Source organism: Ornithorhynchus anatinus, chromosome 16 (assembly GCF_004115215.2).
Source record: "Ornithorhynchus anatinus isolate Pmale09 chromosome 16, mOrnAna1.pri.v4, whole genome shotgun sequence".
Taxonomy (NCBI): Eukaryota; Metazoa; Chordata; class Mammalia; order Monotremata; family Ornithorhynchidae; genus Ornithorhynchus; species Ornithorhynchus anatinus.
The window spans coordinates 45,007,001-45,031,116 of record NC_041743.1 but is presented as its reverse complement, the minus strand read 5'-3'; the positions used below and the strand labels follow the sequence as shown (position 1 = coordinate 45,031,116).

General features: G+C 55.7%; 1 protein-coding gene across 1 annotated transcript; it reads left to right on the top strand.

The window, feature by feature from the left end:
• FGR (FGR proto-oncogene, Src family tyrosine kinase) lies at positions 1-22,458 on the top strand. The gene is made up of 12 exons (XM_029080181.2): positions 1-182; positions 14,313-14,555; positions 14,731-14,830; positions 15,268-15,366; positions 15,847-15,950; positions 16,147-16,296; positions 19,432-19,587; positions 20,084-20,263; positions 20,466-20,542; positions 20,746-20,899; positions 21,460-21,591; positions 21,842-22,458. Exons 2-12 carry the CDS (start codon positions 14,324-14,326, stop codon positions 22,048-22,050), a joined length of 1,593 nt encoding a protein of 530 aa, XP_028936014.1. The 5' UTR covers positions 1-182; positions 14,313-14,323; the 3' UTR covers positions 22,051-22,458.
• The last annotated feature ends 1,658 nt before the right edge of the window (positions 22,459-24,116 follow it).

Here is a 24,116-nt window from a genome sequence, read left to right as displayed (position 1 = left end):
GCCTGATAGAGGCTCTGCTGCAACAGGACTTCACTTCCTCCGGAGCCCCGGGCTGTGCTGGGAGACCGGCAGACCGCAGCCTGCCCAGAGAGTCCCCCCTTCCCCCAGCCCCCGCCCCCCAAGTGACCAGCCGCCCCGAGGCGTCCAGACCTGGCAGCCCAGCATCCGCGGTGGAGGAGCAGGTAGGGGTCTGCACTGCCCCCCACACCTCCCCCACCCCGGGAGGCCGCTCGGAGAGGCCGGGGGGTGGGCCTGGGGAAGGAACGGGGGTCTCAGAGGCCCTCCGAGCCCCTGCTCTAGAGTTTGGGACGGACCAGGCTCGAGGCTTCGGCCTTTGGGTTGAGGACAGGTATGGGGAGGGGCTGGGGAAGGTGGGGACCCTGAGCCCCAGGCTTGGAGGAACAGGAAGGTAGGGCTGCCTTGGGGAGGACCCGAGCTAGCCCGTGACGCCCCCCGGAGGGACCCCAGACTCGCCCCAGATAGCTCCAGACCTGGTGCCTGAAAGGGATTGGGATTTCGGGGGCTCGAGGCTTGGGGGGCCCCTGGGGCTGCCCAGAGTCTCCGGGGGCACAGAGGACCCAAATGCAGGAGTAGGGAGTGCCTGTCTTCCCCTCAACCCACAGGTGAGGGAAATGGGGGTCAGGAAGGAGGGATGCGGGGCAGGGTGGCGTCTCTGGTATAGGGATGGAGTAGGGGGAGAGGGAGCGGAGGCTGCAGCCTCAGCCCCTCACTGGGCAGTAACCTCATCACCAGGCTGGGGGTGGGAGCGCGCGGGGGGGGCGGTGTTCTAGGGCTAGGGGCTTTCCGCAGGGATCCCGCCAAAAGGCTGCTAGTGGAAAGCCCCCTCTGCTCCCCCTTCCCCTCTTTCCCCATCCCCTCTCCCCCTGCCCCTCCCTAGTCTCCAGGCAGCCTGTGGGAACAAGGCCGGGGTGGGGGTGGGATCTGGGCAATCCAGGCCTGGGCATTCCTGCTGTCCCTGCTGCGGATATCCTGCCTTTCTCCAGCTTGGGGGTGGGTAGGTCTGTGGGAGGGGCAGGGACCGGAGGCTGGGGAGAGGTAACCATGGCTTCAGTGGCTGAGGGAAGCAAGGCCACTCCGGATCCACTTTGTTGACCTCTGCTTTTGGGGTTTCTTCCCTGCCCCCAAAGGCACACTGAGACTCCCAACCTTCCTCCATCCCCCCTTCCGACCCCTAGTCCTGATTCAGGCCTGCTCCAGTGTGGAGGGAGAATGGGTTGGGGGGGGGGAGGTGACCATTGTTGACAGGACAGTGAGATCCCAGAGAGGAAGCTGCCCCCAGAGGTAGGGGCAGCAAGCCAAGCACCTGGTTCTGGGCACGAAGGAGGTTGGCGAGTCAACCAGTACGGGCAGAGCTGCGGCTGAGCAGGAATCTAGAGCAAGAAACTCGCATTGGTCCAGGGAACATCTTTACCAAATCTGTTGTATTATATCCTTATCAGTGCTATTTACAGAGTGGTCACTGTGTACAGAGCACTGTACTAAGCTCTTGGGAGAGAACAGTACAACAGAGTTGATAGTCACGTTCCCCTCTCACAACGCGCTTAGAGTATAGAGGGGGAGACAGACATTAATATAAATTAATAATTATAATTTATAGATAGGTACATAAGTTCTATAGAAGATTCTCCCAAATGCTTAGTACAGTTCACTGCACACAGTAATGTTCAATGAATACCACTGATTGATTGATTAAGTCTAGTCTACTGGAAGCCTGGGCGAGGGGCTCTGATATCCCAGGATCCCACAGCTGCGGGCAAGGAAGGAGCTTTGAGAGGTCCGCCAGGCCCTCCCTATGCCTCTGGGCAGGATAGCCGAGGCAGGCAGGCTCTCCCCTTTGCTCCAATATCTCTGGCAAAGGAAATTCCACCCCTCGTCAAGTGAGGCCCGCCCGGTTCTTAGGGTGTGGAAGTTCTCCTTGATGTCTAAACTAAGTTCTTCCTGCTGCAGTTTGAAGCTGTTCCTCCTCCGGCTCCTCCCCAAGGCGAAAGTCCAGGGGTCAGACTCCCTGAAGGCCTAGCTACTTAGGGCCCCAGGCCCCGGCCACCCTGACTCCCATGACTTCTCCTCCAGCTGGAGCTCCCTCAGGAGTCCCAGACACTGGGGTGCCTGGAGAGGAAACTGGGGTCATGGCCAGATCAATACCTGTCCATCCGTCTATGAGGAGGACATGGGGACTGGGGACCGAGAAGCACTCAGGCCCCTCCAATGATTTGCGGGAGAGGAAGTGAATGCATAGTTGTCTGCAGAGTAGCCACAGCAGGCCCCAGGTCCCCTCCCAGAGCCCCCTGGGGCCGACCAACCCTGAACAATTGTGCTGATATCTTGTGGGGTTGGAGGGTGGCTTCCGAGCTGGGAGCCCTGTACTGGGCTGGGGACGAAGAGGGGGCAGGGACCCAGAAGCTCTGTGCGACAAAGGCCTGGTGCCCCCTGAGCTGACCTGATGCAGGGGAGTTTTTGCCAGGCTGTGGAGGGTGAGAGGGCCACTGTGGGGTTTCCCTGCCTGGGGCTCCTTCCTCTAAGGTTCCTGCTCAGTGCCCGCCTCTACACTTCCTGCCCTGTGCCCCATCCCCGCCCAGTTGGCTCTTGGCCTCTTGATGAGGACCTGATTCCTTTTTTTTGGGGGGTCGGGGGGACTGTCACAGGCCTCAGGACATGGGGGAGGGGGCAGGAAGACAAGAGTGGGGACTGTGGGGAGGCTGGTCGTCTAATAATAATTGTGGTATTTGTTAAGTGCTTACTACATGACAAGTACTGTACTAAGTGCTGGGAAAGAGGCACTATAAATAGACTGGGCAGAGTCTCTGCTCTTCATTGGGCTCATAGTCTAAGGAATATAAGGATTTTATCCATATTTTACCGATGAGGAAACTGAGGCAAGCAGAAAATAAGCGATTTTCTCAGGGTTACACAAGAGGCAAGTGGCAGAGCTAGAATTAGAACCCAAGTCTCCAGACTCCCCAGCCCGTGCTTCTTCCAGTAGACCATATTGCTGCCCGGGAGAGACGGGGCAGAAAAGGGCAGATGGTGGGGAGAGCATGTCCATTTGTTTCCCTGGGTGGGGTCTGAGAATGGGGACACCAGGACTGGGCAGATCAGCATCAGAGGGGAAGGGGTAGGGGTGCCTTGGGACTGGGGGGGAGGGGCACTCTGTGGGCCGGACCCCCTCCTGGCTTTGGCTAGAAAGAGCCTAGGGATCCCAGAGAAGGTAATGCTGGGCATGGGCCATCGGTGCCCCCTTGTGGCAGGGGTAGAGTGTGGTATAATGGGTAGGCCCTGAGAGTGACCCATGATGGGTAGGGCCTGGGGCTGGGGCCTGCTGGACTGGGTCAAGTGGGGCTCTGATCCCCTACCTAAACTGTGCCTTCTTCTCTGAAAGACCTCTCCCTTCTCCCACTCCACTTTTTTCCCTCTCATAAGGGTAATAATAATGTTGGTATCTGTTAAGCGCTTACTATGTGCAAAGCACTGTTCTAAGCGCTGGGGGAGATACAGGGTAATCAGGTTGTCCCACATGAAGTTCACAGTCTTAATCCCCATTTTACAGATGAGATAACTGAGGCACAGAGAAGTTAAGTGACTTGCCCAGAGTCACACAGCTGACAAGTGGCAGAGCCGGGATTTGAACCCATGACTTCTGACTCCCAAACCCAGGCTCTTTCCACTGAACCATGCTGGTAATGACTCTCGTCTTCTCTAGAGGAAGACCAAGACCCAGGCTCCAAGTCAATTGGGCTTGGATCTGTAACCTTTGGGCATTTGCTATTCACTCCACTCTTCTCAGCACTTATGTCCAGATCTATAAATTGTGTATTATGAATTATTTATTTCTATTAATGACTGTCTCCCCCTCTAGACTGTAAGGTCTTCGTGAGCAAGGAACGTGTCTACCAACTCAGTTGTACTCTCCCAAGCGCTCAGTACGGTGCTCTGCACGCAGATATCATTTAATATATACCATTGAGGATGATGATGCTGATGATGGTATTTGTTAAGCGCTTCTTAGAGTCAAGCCCTGTGCTAGACTCTAGGATAGATAAAAGATAATCAGGTTGGACACAGCTGAGGCTCACCAGTCTAAGCAGAAAGGGGACAGGTATTTAATCCCTAGTTTACAAGTGGGGAAACTGAGCTTCAGAGAGGTAAATCGTCTTGCCCCAGGTCAGGTCTCCTGGCTCCTAATCCCGTGCTCTTACCACTGGACCACACTGCCATTCCTCCCCTCTTCCCCCACTCCCCAGCCCTCCTCCTTTCCATCTCAGGATGGATCCCCCGTGACCAACTACGGACCACCGACCTGACCCCTGAATCTTTGCAAAAGGTTTTCTGCTGCCTCACTCCTCTTCCTCAGAATCCCTGACCCTCCACCATTCCATGGGGCCTGTTTTTGCTTTTCCTAGCCGTGACTGCAGAGGACCCCTGCTTCCTGGCCTCCCTTCCCCATTTCGCCTCCCCAATCCCAGCAGCAGAGAAGCTGCTCCAGGTACACACACACATGCATACTCATGCACTCCCACACACACACACACACGTGTGCACACATGCTTATTTACACGCATACACATACGCACATATATATGCATGTCGCCTATGGGAGGTGGGGGAGTTGGAGGAAGCAATGAAATGCAGATCATCTCCATTTTCTTTCTGCCCCCAGTAGCTTCGGCCTGGTGGAATCGGGGAGGAGTGTCCCGGTGAGTGGCCAGAGAGGGGTGGGCCGTCCAGACCACCGTGTGACAGACTTTGGGCAGCGTAGGCAGACTGCAGCATGGAGAGGTCCTGGGGTGCCCAACCTGACAGGAATTGGAACTGGGAGTTGAGGATCAGGTCGGTCAGGTGCCAGTTGCTAATCCAGGGGCCCGGCCAAGAGGGCAGAGAAGTTGGTGGTCCCAACCCTGCCGGGCAGTCAGAAGAAGAAGCCGGGGGGAAGGGCGTGCACGCGTGTGTGTGTGTGTGTGTGTGTATGTGTGATAGGAGTGGGGATGGGGCCAAGGGTGGGACTTTTCTGTGGGTGCTGGTGCGGGGGGCCCGGGCCCAGGGTGGGGCCAGGGTCTGGGCTGGTGGAGGACGGGAAGGGGTTCTCAGGACCTTACTGGATAAGGGTCTGTGGTCTGGTGATGAAGATGATGGTGATAGTATTTGTTAAACACTTATTATGTGTCAGGCACTGTACTAAGTGCTAGAGTGGATACAAGCAAATCGAGTTGGACACAGCCCCTGTCCCACATGGGGCTCACAATCTTAATCCCTGTTTTACTGTTTTAACTGAGGTCCCGAAAAGTGAAGTGACTTGCCCAAGGCAGTCACAGGTCTGGTCTGGTCTATCCCTGCCTTCTCCAAATCCTGGGCGGGGGATAGGGGCAGGCCCCAGAGAGGGGGTACATACCCACCTCAGTCTTGGGGGTTCTGCAGGCCCCTTCAGCTGCTCCCCCAACCCCCGCGGCGCCGATCTGGACCCCTCCTAGGGGGATGAAGGGGAGGATCTGTGCCTCTTAGCTGGGCCCCCCTCTCAGTCAATCAGTCAATTGTATTTATTCAGCGCTATGTGCAGAGCACTGTATTAAGCACCCATTGGGAGAGTACATTAAATACGATTGAATGAATACAATGTAAGAATATAGCAGACACATTCCCTGCCCACAGTGAGCTTAACGTATAGAGGGCAATGGGCAACCTTGGGGCTGCAGAAACCCTGGGGTGGGGCAACAAGGTTTGAGCCTGGAACCAATCAGTGGTGTTCATTGAGAGCTCACCAGGTGCAGAGCACTGTACTAAGCAGTTGGTAGAGGACTGAACAGTAAAGTGGGTAGACGTGTTTCTGCCCACCAGGAGCTCAAAATCTAGAAGGGGAGGCAGGCCTTGAAATAAATACACATTACGGATTTGTACATAAATGCTTTGGGGCCAAGGGTGGGGTAAGGGATTAAGTCTGTGAGCCCCACGTGGGACAACTTGATTACCTTGTATCTACACCAGTGCTTGGCACATAGTAAGCGCTTAACAAATACCGTAATAATAATAAGTGCTTAGCTGAACTAGTCTAGTCTCCCAGGCTTCCTGGCCTACGTCAAGCTCTCCTGCCCCACATCAAGCTCTCCTGTCCCCAACCCCACTCATGCTGAAAGGTGATGCCCACGTCACTCACCCTGGATGGGCTAGTGCACTGTGTGACCAGCCACTGACTTTCTTGGCGTTGGCCATTTTTTCACTGGGGCCTTTGACCCAAGTGATTCTGTGTGTGCACACTTAGTAGCATGCATGAGAGCGAATATGTGTGTGTGGGGTGGGAGGGACGGACGGGTGGTTTGCTCAAGGAAGTATCTAGGTGCACAAGAGAGGATGTATGCAAAATGGTGTGTGTGTGTGTCTGGGTGCTCTAACAAGAGGGAGGGTGTTTGGGAATGTGAATGTGTGTGAAAGAGTGTGAGTTTGTTTGTGGTTGTGCACTTGGGGCAACCTAGTCCTCGGGTCTTGCTTCTTTCTGGTTCACTGGTCACTCGCCATTTCCCCTCCGCTTTTCTCCTCCCTCCATCCCTGTCCTGTCCACTCCCACCTTGCCTCAGCTGGCCCAGGGCCTTGGGGCTCCGGGGGTCCAAAAGTGGAAGCCCCACCTCCCTCCTGGAGAGGGAAGGCTTGTGACCATGGTCACGCCGCACCACCCCCCCCCAGCCCCGGCCAGCGGCCACATGACCTGAGGTGCCCAGCAGGGTCTGAACCTCAACCCAGGGAGCAAGCTAACATTTCCCAACAAAAAACCAGCCAGTGACCTGAAAGATCGGCCCACAATGCTTAGCCCAAGGCAGCGCTTAGCACAGTCAATCAATCAAGGCTATCTATTGAGCACCCGGCGGAGCACTGTGCTAAGGGCTTGGGAGAGCACCATAGAGTAGGTAGACAAGATCCCTTCCCTCGAGGAGCTTACAATCTAGCACAACTCACTACGTCTAGGGCGCTCAGTAAGTACCATGACTGCTATTCCTACCCTCTCCCCTGGAGAGATAGGTCTAGGTTCCACTCCTCTTTTCAGGGTGCCCCCTCCTGCCTCGGGATCCCTGGGGTGGGGGCAGAGGAAGGCGCTAAGCTCCTCGTGGGCAGGGATTGCATCTGTCAATTATATTTACTGAGCACCTTTGTGCAGAGCCTGGTACTAAGCGCTTGAGAGAATACGGTATAACAATATAACAGAGTACGCAGACAGATTCCCTGCCCACAACAAGCCACCAACTCTATTGTATTGGACTTTCCCAAGGGCTTAGTACAGTGCTTTGCACAGAGTAAGTGCTCAATAAATACCATTGATTGATTGGGAGGGGGAGCTCAGTAAACCATTCAGCCCTCCAGAGCATCACTGTTTAGTGCTCTCACCCGCCATGTCACACCCCTCCCCGTGGCCCCACAAGGAGGCTCTTTTGCAATGTTTGAGTTTCCCCTGGGGGAAGGGGCTGAGGCTCCACCCCCAATGCGGAATGATACGTTGCTCAACGCTGTGGTGCAATGGGTAAGGCCGAAAATCCAGTTGCTCAATGGCCCCAGTGCGGCCTGGCCAGCGGCCTGTGCTGGGAAACAGCCCCTCTGCCTGGAGACCGATGTAGAGGGGAAGAGGGGAATGGGGTGGGGGTGGTCCCCAGGACTCATGGACCAGACCCCCCCCCCCCACTCTTGCTCAGCCCTGGGGAGGGGACCGAGAGAGCCCAGGCCTGGGAACTACAGAGAAGCAGTGTGGCTTAGTGGAAAGAGCCCGGCCTTGAGAGTCAGAGGACGTGGGTTCCCATCCCGGCTCCACCACTTGTCTGCTGTGTGACCTTGGGCAAGCCACTTAACTTCTCTGTGCCTCAGTTATCTCATTTGTCAAATGGGGACTAAGACTGTGAGGCCCACAAGGGACAACCTGATTTCCTTATACCTACCCAGTACTTGGAATAGTACTTGGCACATAGTAAGTGTTTAACCAATACCATAATAACAATAATAATAATTAGTATAATTATTATCAATACAGGACTCGGGTTCTAAACCCATTTCTGTGACTCATCTGCTGAGTGACCTTGGGCAACTCGCTTAACTTCTCTGTGCCTCAGTTTCCTTATATGTAAAATGGGGATTAATACTTTTTCTCCCATATTCTGTGAGCCCCATATGGGGCAGGGACCAATAACTAATATTAATAACTATGGTACTTGTTAAGCATTTACTATGTGCCAAGCACTCTTCTAAACCCTGAAGTAGATACAAGCTGATCAGGTTGGACACGGTCCCCGTCCCACATGGGGCTCACACTCTTATCCCCATTTTACAGATGAGGTGACTGAGGCACAGAGAAGTGAAGTGACTTGCCCAAGGTCACACAGCAGATAAGTAGCAGAGCCGGGATTAGAACGTAGGTCCTCTGACTCCCAAGCTTTTGCTCTATCCACTAGACTATGCTGCTTCTCAAGTAAAACTGTATCCGACTCGATCATCTTAAATCTTCCCCAACATTTCGCACGATGCTTGGCACATAGTAAGTGCTTTACTAATAGCATCATTATTAGGAGTCTGACTCACAAGCCTGTCTCACCTTGGCATTATCCTTGACTCCTCTCTCTCATTCAACACACAAAGTCAATCTATCACTAAATCCTGTTGGTTCAACCTTCACAGCATCGCTAAAACCTGCCCTTTCCTCTCCATCCAAACTGTTACCACATTAATCCAATCACTTATCCTATCCTGCCTTGATTACTGTATCAGCCTCCTTGCTGACCTCCCTACCTCCTATCTCTCCCCCCTCCAGTCCATACTTCACTCTCTTGCCCAGATCATTTTTCTTCAGAAACATTCAGCCCATGTTTCCCCACTCCTCGAGAATCTCCAATGGTTGCCCATTCACCTCTGCATCAAACAGAAACTCCTGACTATCAGCATCAAAGCACCCAATCACCTCACCCCCTCCTACCTCATCGCGCTACTCTCCTACTGCAACAGGTCCATCCTGCACACTTTGCTCCTCAAATGCCAATCTACTTACTGTCCTATCTGGTCTAATTCGCCACCGACCTCTTACCCTTGTATGGCCTCTGGCCTGGTCTGTCCTCCCTTTTCATTTCTCTCTCAGACAATTACTCTCATCACCTTCAAAGCCTTATTGAAGGCCCATCTCTTCCAAAAGGCCTTCCCCGCCTAAGCCCTCCTTTCTTCTTCTCCCACTCCCTTCTGCGTCTCCTTGACTTGTTCATTTTAATCACCACCCACCCCAGCCCCAAAGCATTTTTTAACATATCCCTAAATTAATTATTTATATTAATGTCTGTCTTCTCCTTTAGACTGTAAGCTAGTTGTGGGTAGGGATTGTGCCTGTTATACTGTGTTATACTCTCAAGTGCTTAGTACAGTGCTGTGCACACAGTAAGCGCTCAATAAATATGATTGATTGATTGAGGCTAACTGGGAGTCCACAGTTATCTAGCTCATTTGAGGCGATATCCCTCCCTCCTTTCTGCATGGCTCCCCAGTATGGCTCCCCTTTATCCCCACTGGGCTCTGGGAGTGGGGGATCAGTGGGGTAGCAGCAACGTGGTCTAGTGGATAGAGCAAAGGCCTGGGGGTCAGAAGGACTTGGGTTCTAATCCTGACTCTGCCACTTGTCTTCTGTTGTGACCTTGGGTAAGTCATTTCCCTTCCTCTGTGCCTCAGCTCCCTCATCTGTAAAGTGTGGACTAACACTGTGAGCCCCATGTAGGACAGGAACCGTGTCCATACTGATTAGCTCCTATCTACCCCAGTGCTTAGAACAGTGCTTGACACAGAGTAAGCACTTAACAAATACCATCATATTACTATTATTATTTTTAGCAGGACACAGACTGAGGTACTCTGGATGATCTGTGAGGTGGCAGAGAACAAACCGAGAGGCTGGTGGAGGGAGTCTAGGGAGTGACAGGGCACAGAGTGAAGTGGGGCAGACACATGGCCCTGAACTCATTCTGTACTCTGCCCCTCCCTCAGGAAGTCTCCCTGACCTTCCTCTCTCCACTCCTTTGGCTTTTATCTCAGGGTGAATATTTCTGCATCTGAATTTCTCAGAAAGAAATGCCTGACAGACCAGACCAGACCAGACCAGACCAGACCAGACCGTGGTTGGGATCCCCTCTATTTCTTCTTCCCCCTCCTCATTTCCCTTTCCAGTACTGGCCCCTAAGCCCCTGGCTGGGATCAACCCTTCCCCGCCTCCCGCCTCCAGGTGGGGAGAGTATTGCCCTCCTTCCCGCAGATGATAGTTATCGTACTCTTCCAAATGCTTAGTCCAGTGCTCTGCACATAGTAAATACTCAGATAATACGATTGATTCTAAAAATACCCTTCTTAACCAGTTTCCCTTCTCCCCTCCCTCCCCCCACTCCTTCCTCCCAGCAGATGTTTTGTGGGTGCAGGGTTCTGGGGAACCCAGGGTATGCATGTGTGTGGGTTGGATATGTCTCTGTATGTGCACCTGTGTGTGGCGTCTGTGTGTGAGGTCTGTGTATGAGTTTCTGAACCTACTTTTGTGGCTCATCATCATCGTCATCAATGGTGTTTATTGAGTGCTTGCTGTGTACAGAGCACTTTAGTAAGCGCTTGGAAGAGTACGATACACCAGAGTTGGGAGATATGTTCCCTGCCCACAAGGAGCTTACAGTCTGGTGGTCCTGTGCATTTGGTTGTTTCCGCCTAGCGATGCTGTTCTTTGGAGTGAGCAGTCACCTTAAAATTTGGGCAAAAGAAACAGTTGTTCCCAGCCCCATTGTGGGGGCCTGGGTTTCCCCCAACCCCTCTCCCCTTGCAGAGGTTTGGCCTCAGAGCAGTGGACAGACCCCCTCAAGGAGCAAGCCATGGTCCCCACCGGTCCTGGGCCTCCAGGGCCTCGATAAGGCTGGGACTCTGCTATGGTTGGAGGAGTCTCAGGGCCAATTCATTCAATTGTATTTATTGAGCACTTGTGTGTAGAGCACACACTTACTGTGTGCAGAGCACCGTACTAAGAGCTTGGGAGAGTACAGAACAACAATAAACAGACACATTCCCTACTCACAACGAGCTTGAGTCCACCGGCGATGTTGATATGTTGGCCCTGTGGCCCTTGGTCTTCCCGTCCTTCTTCCTAGCCACTTCCCAAGAAGAAACCAATTGATCCATCGTACGTATGGGCTGAGCACTTACTGCATGCAGTTTACTGATTGTCCAGTTTGGGGAGGATGAATTAGTGGACAGGATTCCTGCCCTCAGGGGGCTGATAATTTACCATGTTCAGGGCACTGAACTGAACGTCTGGGAGAGAACAATAGCATTAGTATTAGCACGGGAAGCAGCAGGGCCTAGTGGATAGTCCTGGCCTGGAAGTCAGAAAGTCATGAGTTCTAATTCTGGCTCTACCACTTGTCTGCTGAGTCACCGTGGAGAAGTCACTTCACTTCTCTGTGCCTCAGTGACCTCATCTGTAAAATGGGGAGAGTGTGAGCACTATGTGCAACGGGGATTGTGTCCAACAGGATTTGCTTGTATCCACCCCAGTGCTTAGTACAGTGCCTGGCACATAGTAAGCACTTTACAAATGCTACAATTATTATTATTATTAATAGGCAGAATTTCCGTCTCCAAGGAGCTTACAGTCTAGCAGGGAGACAGATACTAAAATAAGGAACTGCCTGGAGGAAGAAGGATAAGCGCCCTGAAAGAGGCATTAATGCTGGTTGCTATAGTGGCACCAATCTCCAGTGCATCAAGGAAAGCTAACCATGCTACCTACCTGGGCCCTGGAACCCGATCCTCTCAATCAGTCAGTCAATGGTATTTATTGAGTACTTACCATGTGCAGAGCGCTGGACTAAGTGCTTGGGAAAGTACAATATAATAGAGCCCGGAGAAGCAGTCCTTACCCACAAGTAGCTTACAGTTCACAGGAAGAAAGACGTTAAAATAAATTTCACGCATTGAAAACCCTCGCTATCAACCTCCTCCCCATCCCGCCTCCTTCTGCTCTCTTCCATCTCTCCTCCCTCCTCACTGCACCACTTCCCCACTGTTTCCGCCAAGCCCAAGACTCCCCTTTTCCTATAAAACATCCCCCAACCTCATCACCCCTCCCTGCCTTGTCTTATCTTTGGAGATGAATCAGGTGCTGCTGGTGCCAGTGCCTGGTGGTGCTGACAGGCGATGAATTCAATATGGGTCTCCCTGAGGTGTTTGAGTGGCCTGGGCCTGTATGTGTGTGTGTTGGGGGGTGGGAAGCGGGACATGCATGTATGCACTAATATGTAATTGGGAGTCCCCTGAGTGACAGGAGGAAAGCTGAGAGAAAAGGGTGAGTTAGAGAACTAGAATTCAGGAGTCCTGGTTCCCAGCTTCTCTGGGTCTTTCTTCCCTGGCTCCCTGGGAAGGAGAGAGGGGAATGGTGGGAGGTCAAGGTGGGGTGGGGGGATAAGTTGGCAGAATAGGGGCCCAGCTGTGAACCAGGGGTCTGGGCTCAGAGTGCAGACATGGGGGGCCAGGTGAGGTTAGAGCTACTAGGAGAGATCCGGGGCAGCTTGAGGCCTGAAATGGGAAGTGTTTCCTACTTTCTGGCTCCATAGTGGGCTCAGACTTCTCTCCGCCCTCAGGGACCCTTCCCTATGCTCTCTGACCATGTGTCTGCTCAACAGATCTGTGGAACTTGTGGGGGGCTCATCTGTCTGTAAGTAGGGAACTAGGGGCAAGAGGTGGGATAGGGGGAAGACTAGCAGGGCTGGCCGGACACCGGAAGGAGGTCTGGCCCCAGGTTCTGACTCTTGGGAACCAGAAAGGAGGCTGGAGGAATGTGGGAGCAGGCAGAGGAGGGACTGGCTGTGAGGTTCAGAATACAATTTTTTCCATCCCCTCTTACTAATGCCCCCCCCCCCATCTCCCCATCGCTCCACTCCCTGACTCCATCCCCTTGACCCCTGACCCCTATCCCCCATCTCCTATCTCTCCATCCCTCATCTCACCATCCTTCCATCCCCATGACCCATTGCCTCATCCCCCTGACTCCCACCTCTCCGGCTCTATCCCCCAGACCCTGAATATTAAGGCCCTCGGCTCCTCCCATCTCTCTCCTGGCCCACTGGGTGAGTCAGGGAGGGTCTGGGCTGTGACTCAGCATTGAGGCTGGGGTCCAGTGGAGCTCACGCTGCTCTCCAGGCGTCCTCCCCCTTGCCCCCTTGTCCCTCAGTGGACCGGCAGGGCGAGGAGTGGGGAGTGCGGTTGGTGGGCCCTGGCTAGCAGAGTGCCCCAACCCCTCCCAGCCCCAAACCCTGTCTCCCCCAGCCCCTTCCTCTCCCACAGCCTCTTCCCCACCAGTTTTCTCACACACAGACCCTGTTGCCAAGCAACCGGCATTCAGGGGCGGGGGGGCTGTTGTGGGGAGAGGGGAAAGGAATCTGGGAAGAGAGTCGGTTTGAGGATACTGGGGGAGTGAGGGTGGTCTGGGGCAGCCCATTCCCATAGCTGCCTCTATTTCAGCCCACTCAGTCCCTGACACACACACTGTCTTTGTGACCCACACTCGCTCACTCCCGAACACACACACACTTGCTCGCTCCCTGATACGTATACACACACACCTTGCACACATTCAGATGATACCCTTTAATTTCCTACTCCCAAACACTGTCACATCCACTGTCATGAACACACACTCATTGGTTCTCATTCTCACCGACACACACACTTACTTACTGAAACACTCACACTCTTACACTCACTGAGACCCACACGCCAAGACGTTCACAACTACACACTCACTTGAAGACCTGACCACCCTCTCTCCTTCTCCCAACCCTATGTGACTTATGATCCCTGACCCCTGACCTCTGTGCTCAACTCTGACTTCAGCTCCTGGCCGCACCACATCCCCAGCATAATAATAATAATTGTGGCATTTGTTAAGCACTTACTATGTGCCAGGCACTATACTAAGCGCTGGGGTGCATACAAGCAAATAGTGTTGGACACAGTCCCTTTCCCAAACTCACAGTCTCAATCCCCATTTTACAGATTGGGTAATTGAGGCACAGAGAAGTAAAGTGACTTGCCCAGGGTCACACAGCAGACAAGTGGCAGAGACGGGAATAGAACCTTCTGATTCCCGGGCCCGTGTTCTATCCGCCACACCATGCTGCCCCATGGCCTGCTCCTGGCCCAGGCTTGGGCCTCCCTTTCCCAAGACCAAGGGGCATCTGTACGGGTCCTCAAGGGTCTGGGGTCGGGGGGGGCCTCATCTAGAGCCCCCTCCCCTAGATGGGCTCCTTCTTTTTCTGCCCCAGGTGAGCCCAAAATGGGCTGTGTGCAGTGCAAGAAGAACTCAGAGGTGGGAACCAAAGGAGAGGCTTCAGGAAGCAGCGATGGCACCGGCGGCTTTGCGTTCAGAGATCGCTATGGCCCCGACCCCACCCAGACCCACCCTCCCATCAGCACCACCCGCATCCCAGACTACAACAACTTCACCCCGAGCCCAGTCACTTCCACTTTCATGAGCACCAGCGGGCTTCGGCCAGGAGCCATCTCAGGTTAGAGCCACTGCACCAGGGGCCTTGAGGTTGGCCTGATGCCCCGGGCTCTAGCCCACGCAGCCTGGGGAGCCGGTGGGTGTGGGGCTGACTGTCTGTACTCGAGTGAGGAGTGGGGGCTGGTCCCCCTCAATAGCTGAACCCAACTCCTCTCCCCCACCCCCCGTGCCCACAGGCGGCGCCACCCTCTTCATCGCGCTGTATGACTACGAGGCTCGGACCAGTGAGGACCTCTCCTTCAGCAAGGGCGAGAAATTCCACATCCTCAACAGCGCGTGAGTTTCCTCCACCCTCCCAGGGGTCTGGGCCAGGGGCTGGGGGATGGGGCAAGAGAATGAGCTGAACTGGACCCTGCTCCAGACCCTTGGGGGAGGGCAGACCTGGGCCATGCCTAGGCCCAACCCAGGGGTCCACCCTGGGGCACAGCTTTGAACCTGACTTGAACCGGCCCTACCCCTCTGGCTGGGAGGACTGGCACTGGGGAGCCGAGGGGTGGGGAGGTGATGCCCGTCGGGCTTCCCTGGTCCCACCTGGGCCCTGCACTGGGTGGCTCTTAATCCAGGCTGCTGGGTGTGGGGGTATGGAGGCCGGGGTTTTTCCTGTCCCTGACATTGGGGGACAGCCAATGGCTAGGCTGGGGGAGAGGAGGGATATGGTCTTGGCCCTCCACAGTCCCCCGGACCTGAACTTGCCCTGGGTTTTGCCTCATCAGCGAAGGTGATTGGTGGGAAGCGAGGTCTCTGAGCTCCGGGCTCAGCGGCTACATCCCCAGCAACTATGTGGCCCCCATGGACTCGATCCAGGCGGAAGAGTGAGCGCAGGCGTGGGCCGTGGTGGGGGCGGGTGGGGGGGGAGGGGAGGAGAGGCGACCCAGCGGGCAGGTGGGATGAGCATGTACAGAGGAGTGCAGGTGTTGGGAGTGGGGTGTGGGTGAATGAGCTTGCGTAAGGGAATGCAGGTGACATGTTGGTGGGTGGATGGAGAAATCAAAGGCTCCAGGCTGCCCCTGCCCAGAGAACTCCCTGCCCCCAGCTGCCCAGAACCTAGCTCCTCCTATGCCCTCGAGGGGTGGGGACTAGGACTCCTGGGTTTGGGCCCAGCTGAACCGCCCTGCCGGAGTCTCAGCAGGATGGCTTCCCCCTCCCTCCTACTGCCCAGCCTCCCACCAGCCTCCAGGGCCTCCCCGCTCAAGGGGAGGAGCTGGGGTGGCCGCCTGGAGTCCTGGCTCCCCACCCTGCCCTGCCCCTCCAGGAGCTGCCCTCTCACCAGCCTACGACATCCCCCAAACCAGGTGGTACTTTGGGAAGATTGGGCGGAAGGATGCCGAGCGATTGCTGCTGACCAAAGGAAACCCCCAGGGAGCCTTCCTCATCCGGGAGAGTGAGACCACCCTAGGTCAGGGGACAGGGCTGGATGGGGGCACAGGGAGGGGAAAAGGGTCGTGGGCCAGGCGGGTCAGAGACCACGACAGGAAGGGAGCCGTGAAGGTGGGGAGGAGGGCCGGGGCTGGGCCTGCGGGCACCTGGGCTGGGACTTGGATAGAAAGGGGCCAAGGTGCAACCACCGTGACTCCTGCCCTCCCGGCCCCCAGGTGCTTATTCCCTCTCCATCCGAGACTGGGATGAGGTCAAGGGTGACCACGTGAAGCATTACAAGATCCGCAAATTGGACAGCGGCGGCTATTACATCACCACCCGCACCCAGTTTGACACCGTGAGAGAGTTGGTGCAGCACTACATTGGTGAGGGGGCGGGGGGGTGCAAGGGAGGGCTCGTGCTGGGGAGTGGAGTGGGGGTCTGATCAGGCTTTGGGTGGGGAGGAGAGGGAGTTGGGGAAAAGGGCCACCTTGGTGGGTAAGGGTGAGAGAAACCAAGAATCTGGGCATCTCTGTAGTCTCCACCTTGGCCTTCCCACTCTGCTCTCCCCTGATTGATCAAATCATCAATCAGTAGTATGTTCTGAGCACCTACTGGGTGCCAAGCACTGGACCCAGAGCTGGGGAAAGTACAATAGGCTAAGTAGATACAATCTCTGCCCTCAAGGCACTTATAATCTAGTAGTAATAATAGTATTTATCAAGAGCATTCTGTGTGGAGAGCACTGTATACTATACACTGGGAGAAAATACTCAGGTGGGAATTAAACACGGCCTAGTGGAAATTATAATAATGTTGGTATTTGTTAAGCGCTTACTATGTGCCGAGCACTGTTCTAAGCGCTGGGGTAGACAGGGGAATCAGGTTGTCCCACGTGGGGCTCACAGTCTTAATCCCCATTTTACAGATGAGGGAACTGAGGCCCAGAGAAGTTACGTGACTTGCCCACAGTCACACAGCTGACAAGTGGCAGAGCTGGGATTCGAACTCATGAGCCCTGACTCCAAAGCCCATGCTCTTTCCAAGAAAAGGGGAATCAGACTTGAATAGGTGCTTAATAGGATGTGTGAGATTCATACAGTAGGTACAAATCAGAGGACCTGGATTCTAATCCTAACTCTGCCACTTGTCAGCAGTGTGACCTTGGATGAGTCACTTCACTTCCCTGTGCCTCAGTTTCCTCATCTGTTTGTGAGCTCCATGCGGGACAAGGACTGTGTCCAACCCAATTTGCTTGAATCCACCTTAGCCTAGTACAGTGCCTGGCACATAATAAGCTCTTAACGAATACCATTATTATTATAATTATCATTATTCCACTTTGACTTCTGCAGTCAGCCGACTAACTGACCTCACAGCCTCCAGTCTCTCCACACTTCCTTCCAAACTTCATTCTGCTGCCTGGATTATTTTTCTACAAAAACGTTCAGTCCATGTTTCCCTACTCCTCGAGCACCTCCAGTGGTTGCCCACCCACCTCCGTATCCAACAGAAACTCCTTATCGTCGGCTTTAAGGCATTCAGTCAGCTCTCGATCAATTGTATTTACTGAGCGTTTGCTTTATGCAGAGCACCCTACTAAACGCTAGGGAGAGTACAGTGTAGCGGAGTTGGGACACGTTCCCTGCCCACAGGGGCTGACAGTCTAGAGGTAGAGGCTGACATTAAAAATTAAGGCTTTGTACTTAAGTTCTGTGGGACTGAGGGTGGAGTGAATGTCAAGTGGTTAAAAGGTACAAATCCAAGTACAAGGTTGACGCAGAAGGGAGAGGGAGCTGGGGACCCAAGGGCTTAGTCAGGGAAGGCCTCTTGAAAGAGGAGATGTGATTTTAATAGTGTTTTGAAGGTGGGGAAGGTGTTGGTCTGTCAGATATGAAGGGGGAAGGAGTTCCAGACCAGAGACAGGATGCGGGTGAGGAGTAGGCAACAAGATAGCCGAGATCGAGGTACAGCAAGCAGTTTGGCTTTAGAGGAGCGACGCATATGGCCTGGGCTGTAGTACGAAATCACTGAGGTAAGTTAAGAGGGGGCAAAGTGATTGAGTGCTTTAAAGCCAATGGTAAGGAGTTTCTGTTTGATGCGGAGATGGATGGGCAACCACTGGAGGTTCTTGAGGAGTTTTTTTTAGAAAAATGACCCAGACAGCAGGATGAAGCAGGGACTGGAGTGGGGAGAGACAGAAGGCAGTGAGGTCAGTGAGGAGTCTGGTGCAGTAGTCAGGGCAGGATAGGACAGATGCTTGGATCATTGTAGTAGCAGTTTAGATGGAAAGGAAAAGGCGTATTTTAGTGACGTCATGATGTCTCCCCATCCTGCTTTATCTCGCTGCTCTCCTCCTACAACTCAGCCCGTGCACTTAACTCCTTTAATGCCAACCTACTGGCTGCCCTGTGACCTATTCCTTTTTGCCACTGACCCCTTGCCCAAGTCCTCCCGTGGGCCTGGAGGTCCCTCCACCTTCATATCCAACAGACCATCACTCACCCCATCTTTGAAACCCTCCTAAAATCACATCTCCTCCAAGAGTCCTTCCTTGACTAAGCCCTTATTTTCCCTCCCCCGACCCCCCCGCATCACCTTTGCATTTGGCAGTGTACCCCTTAATCACTTTGATACCCCAGCCTCACAGCACTTCTGTATCTTTATCTTCTGCTGTCTGTCTCCCTCTGTAATAGTAGTTATGGTACTTGTTAAATGCCTACTATGAGTCAAGCACTGTTCTAAGCGCTGGGGTAGACCTGAGTTAATCAGGTCAGACACAGTGCCTGTCCCACGTGGGGCTCACCCTCTTATCCCCATTTTACAGATGAGGGAACTAAGGCATAGAAAAGTGAAGTGACTTACCCACGGTCCCACAGCAGTCACGTGGAGGAGTCAGGATTAGAACCCAGGTCCTTCTGATTCCCAAGCCTGGGCTCTTTCCACTAGGCCACGATAATTATTATTATTATTATTATTAGGGCCTTCCAGCAAACACCTAGTGAGCCCGAAAGAAGAGGTATAGGGTTTTGGGGAGGGTCTGCTCTCGGCAGGGGAGTGCCTAGGCTGGGCAAAGCCAATGAATCCCGGTGGGTGTGGAGGTGCTGTGGGCCAGGAATTGGGGGTGGCCCCTTTTAGAGGCAAGTCTGGGCAGGTTCCTGCTTCTGGCTAATTCAGCAAGGGAGTAGCGGATTGTTCTGGCATTTGGAGACGGGGAGTCTGGGAACTGGAGATCTAGGGAGATGGGGAATCTGCAAGCTGGAAGGTCTAGGAGCCTGGGACCTGGGGAGTCTGGGAATTGGGGAGACCTGGGAGTTGGTGAGTTTGGCAGCCAGCCCCACTAGGCGGGAAACTCCTTAAGGGCAGGGATCGTGACTACCAATGCTACTGGACTCTCCCAAGTGCTTAGTACGGTGCTTTGTACCCAGTAAGGGATCAGCAAATACCATTGATTGATTAATCGATTGCATGTGTCTGATCTGCTGCCTTCGCCCTCACCCTCTGTCCCCATTGCTCTCCAGAAGTCAATGACGGTCTGTGCCACCTGCTGACCAAGGTGTGTGTGAACATGAGGCCGCAGACCCTGGGCCTGGCCAAGGACGCCTGGGAGATCGCCCGTGAATCCATCAGCCTGGACCGCAAGCTTGGCATGGGCTGCTTTGGGGATGTTTGGATGGGTGAGGAGGGCAGAGGGGGCGGTCGTGGTGATGCTAGGGGCCTCTCTGGGCTGAGGGGAGGAGCCTACTACCCCTCAACCTGGTGATCCCTTAGAGGGCTCCTCCTGTGAGGTAAAAACTAGTCAGGGTATGGAGACCTAGGGACCAGTGGGACATAGTCAAGCTCCCAGTGAACTGTGGTCCCAGCCCCAGCCCAGAAGTTGTCTTGGAAAATCCCAGACTTCCATGGGGCAGATGTCATGGGTTCAGGGGCCTTGGGGAGTCACAAATGCCCCCCAGTGCCTAGGACCTTAGGGACATTGAGGTTTCCTAGCTAGCCCTCTGTAGCCTGATGCCCACAGTCAAGGGAGGACATGCTGGGGGTGGGGGTGGAAGGAAACACACCTAGATCCCACGTTCTAGAGGCAGGCATCATCCCAATGTGCTCACAGGGTTGGGAGCATATGCGCAGAGATTTCCCCTATTTGACCCTTCCCTTGCCCCCTCTCCGGCCCAGGAACGTGGAATGGCAGCACCTTGGTGGCGGTGAAGACTCTGAAGCCGGGCACCATGAGCCCGGAAGCCTTCCTGGAGGAGGCTCAGATCATGAAGCAGCTGCGACACGACAAGCTGGTACAACTGTACGCGGTGGTGTCCGACGAGCCCATCTACATCGTCACCGAGTACATGAGTCATGGTCAGAGGGCAAGGCTGAGAGGAGGGGCCGGGCCTGGGGGTGGATCTGGGTTCAGGGGCAGGGTGTCGAGGGCGGGACCCAGGCAGGGTGGAAGGATGGAAGGGGCTTTGGGTGGGGTTCAGGGACAAGTGAGGTGGGGCCTGAGGGCACCTGGGCCTGGGTGAGCCAATAAACCCTACGATCCTGGTGCTGCCTCCACCAGGGAGCCTACTGGATTTCCTCAAGGATGGTGAGGGCCAGCGGCTGAGACTGCCCCAGCTGGTGGACATGGCAGCCCAGGTGAGGGGTGGTGGTTTGTGGAGACCAGGGAACTGAGTGAGGGATGGGTGACGGGGGCAGAGGACTGGCAGCAAGAGGGTTGGTGAGAGAGGGGACCCCAAGGGTCGGGGAGCTGGGGGTGGGTGGGTCAGGGGTCAGAGGGCTGGCAGAGGGCAGAGGACTCTCACCCTCACCACCCTCCCATGCCTCTGGTGCCTGAGCAGATTGCGGCGGGCATGGCGTATATCGAGCGCATGAACTACATCCACCGGGATCTGCGAGCGGCCAACATCCTGGTGTCAGATGCCCTCGTCTGCAAGATCGCCGACTTTGGACTGGCACGCCTCATCGAGGACAATGAGTACAATGCCCGACAAGGTGTCCCCCCACCCCTCCCCGCCCTGTCAGCTAGGTGCCCTGCCCCACTCTCCTTCCCATCTCCCCGCCCCCTGCCCTGGCTGACAAGGTGTCCTTCCCCTTCTCCCGTGGCAGGCTCCTCTTCCTAAGTCCTGCCTAGGAAGGTGCCCCCCACCCTCTGTTCCCACTCCCACTCCGATTGCCCGGTGAGGTAATCCCCCAACCCCAACTCTCCTCCGCCTACTTTTTCTCCAGATCTGACTGACGAGGTGCCCTCCTCCCATCCCCCTGCCTGACTCCCCTTCTCCTGCCTTGCCCCTTCATGCCCCCTGCAAGATTCTTGCCCACCTGCTCTGACCCCCCTCCTTCATGCCTCACCCCATATCTCCCACCTAACTGCCCCCCTCTCCCCTGCACCCCAAATCCAGCCCTGCCCCAAGTCCTGAGACCCTTGCTAACCCCCGAGTTTCTTCCAGACCCACGCCCCCATTCAGAGCCCACCCTGACACCAGCCTTCCTCCCTGTGCCCCCTTCAGCCCCACTCACCATCATCCCCTTCCCCGCCTCTCCATCTCCCACAGGAGCCAAGTTCCCCATCAAGTGGACAGCGCCCGAGGCCGCGCTCTTTGGCCGATTCACCATCAAATCAGACGTCTGGTCCTTTGGGATCCTGCTGACTGAGCTGATCAGCAAAGGCCGGGTGCCTTATCCAGGTGAGGGAAACCCCCAACCCCAGCCCCCACCACAACCCTAACCCAAACCGCCACCTGGGTTCCCCATGCCCCATACCTCTGCCTCCCCTTCACGCTCATCATTCCCGTTTTCCCCAGGACCCTTCACCTCCCACACACCCTCCCAACTCCCCTGCCTTGCTCCCACTCAGCCCGGACCCCTCTTCACCTCTGGCACCCAGGAAAGGGGTTCCAGCCCCTGCCTGATGTGTGCCCGCTCCCCGCCCCGCAGGGATGAATAACAGGGAGGTGTTAGAGCAAGTGGAACGGGGTTACCGCATGCCCTGCCCCCCGGGCTGCCCACCTTCGCTGTATGAGATGATGGAGCAGAGCTGGCGGGCCGACCCTGAGGAGCGGCCCACCTTCGAGTACCTGCAGGCGTTCCTGGAGGACTACTTTACTGCCACGGAGCCCCAGTACCAACCTGGAGATGCCCCCTGACCCCTGACCCCAACCCCACCCGGCCCGTTGCATACAGTCGTCCCCGTGGGGTCAGGGGAGTAGGACTCCCCGCCAGACTGCGCCTCTGCCTGTCCCCCAACCAGACCCTGCTAAGCCCTCGACACCAGCCGCAGGGCTGGGGTGTGGGGCTGTGGGGAACCAGTCTGATCTGCCCCCTGGCTCAGTCTCCAAGTGGCCAAGCTAGAAGCCCCGGCTTGACTGATGGGTACATTGCTCAGGCTCCTGGATCAGCCTCTCCTGCCCTTGCCCATGCCCTGCCTCTGTTCTACCCAAGTCCCATCCTGCCTCGGCTCTGATCAGTTGCCCCCTCCCCAGCCTTCTGCCTTGTTATTTATAAAGTTGTGTTTCCCTGCTGTCCTCCAACCTTCCCTGTCCTCCTCCACCACCCTTCCCTGCCCACAGCTGCCCTCTCCCACCCTCCCCTCCCTTGCCCCCTTAACCCTCCCTTGCCCTCTTCCACCATCCCTTGTACCCTCTGCCCTCCTCCTTGGGATTTGGGGACTGGGACTGGGGCCCTGGTCCTTAAATCTGTTGGCACTTTCTCTGGGATAGGAGGCAGAGAGGTCTGGGCCTTGGGGTCCCTCCCCGTCCAGCCTTATCTGCCCCTCCCCAACCTGGTGAGAGCACTGCCCCTCCCAACCCTGAGGGCCAGCTCGGCTGCTCCCCTCCATGCGATACCCACCGAGGGCACTGCCTCCCACATCCGGAGCCCCCAGAGGCCAGCAGGCCGGGGTTCAAGACAGAGATCTGAGGGGCCAGGCCAAAACTCCTCTTCCTCCTCCCACTCTTCGCTTCCCACTCTCTAAGGAACTTCCCCGCCCCTCACTCCATCTGCTGTAGGGGTGGCCCAGCCCCAGCTGCCCTGCCACGGCCGGCCCAGTGCCCGGGCTCCTGGGTCCCAGCCTGATGGAACATGCCCCGGCTCTGCCTCGTTTCAGCTGAGTGTGTTTGAAATCAATTCTGTAAATAAATGAAACAATATGTCTTCTACCAGGGGAGTCCCTGGGGGTCCTGCCTGGAGGAGGGTTGGGGGGGGAGAGGGGGGCATAAAGGGGAACCAGAGGGGTGGGGGAGGGGAGAGAATTGTGGGAGGGAGAGGGGACTGAAGGGAATGGGGCAGGGGGAGGGAAGGGAGGAGGAGAGGGGACTCAAGGGCAGCGGGAAGAGAAGATCACGGGAAGGAGAGGAGAACCAGAGGGATTGTGGCGGGGTGGAGGTGGGGGGGAGGGTGGAGGAGAGGATCATTGGAGGGAGAAGGGAACCAGAGAAGGGAACTGGATGGGGGAACCAGAGAAGTCCTGGAGGTAGAGGATCATGGGAGGGAGAGGAGAAACAGAGGGGCTGCCCCGGAGAAGGGAATCATGAGAAACCAGAGGGTTGATGGAGGGGGAAGCCGAGAGGAGGTAGTGGGGTGGGGAAAGAGAGAGAAAGGGGAACCACCCTTGCTGTGGGGGAGGGGTCCCAGGTCCCCGTTGAGTAGCCTGGCCTCCCCAAGCGGAGAAGACAGGGGCATGGGGGAGCCTAACCTGAACCATGAGTGGTGTCGGGCATTCAGGGAAAGTGGCGCTAGTATCACCGGCTGAGGGATGGGTCTCAGGCCTTGGACACAGACCTGGGCCAGGAGTGCCTCGAGGAACTGGCATCGAACCGGCCCCAACAGCCTCGGTCCAACGCCACCCTAGAAAGTCTGCAGGGAGATGCGGGGCGGCGGGGGCCTGCCCAGCATCCCCCCAGGGATGGTTGGTTCTCCAAGGTGATGAGCACCGGGGCCGGGTGCCCACTCTGTGCCAGGTGCCCACTCTGTGCCAGGTTGGGCTGGGGGACCGGGAAGGAGACAGTGCGAGGGGGGCGTGCCCCCTGCTGGCCGTTTGGCGCACTGTGCCTCGGCCCCTTGTCCAACACCTGGGGCAAGGTGAGAGTTGCCGGGGCAAGGTGAGAGTTGCCGGGGCAGGTTTCAGCTGCCCTTCGGTCTGTGCCCAGCCTGGCAGGGTGCTCTAGGCCCAGAGGGACCGCAGAGAAGGAGTCTTCGCCGCCTACTGGCTTCC

Bases quoted from the DNA above. Each gene is read 5' to 3' on its own strand.
- FGR (XM_029080181.2), top strand. From the start codon at position 14,324: ATGGGCTGTGTGCAGTGCAAGAAGAACTCAGAGGTGGGAACCAAAGGA. The intron at 15,951-16,146 runs GTCAGGGGACAG...CCCGGCCCCCAG, and splicing joins GGAGAGTGAGACCACCCTAG to GTGCTTATTCCCTCTCCATC. The intron at 20,264-20,465 runs GTCAGAGGGCAA...TGCCTCCACCAG, and splicing joins CACCGAGTACATGAGTCATG to GGAGCCTACTGGATTTCCTC.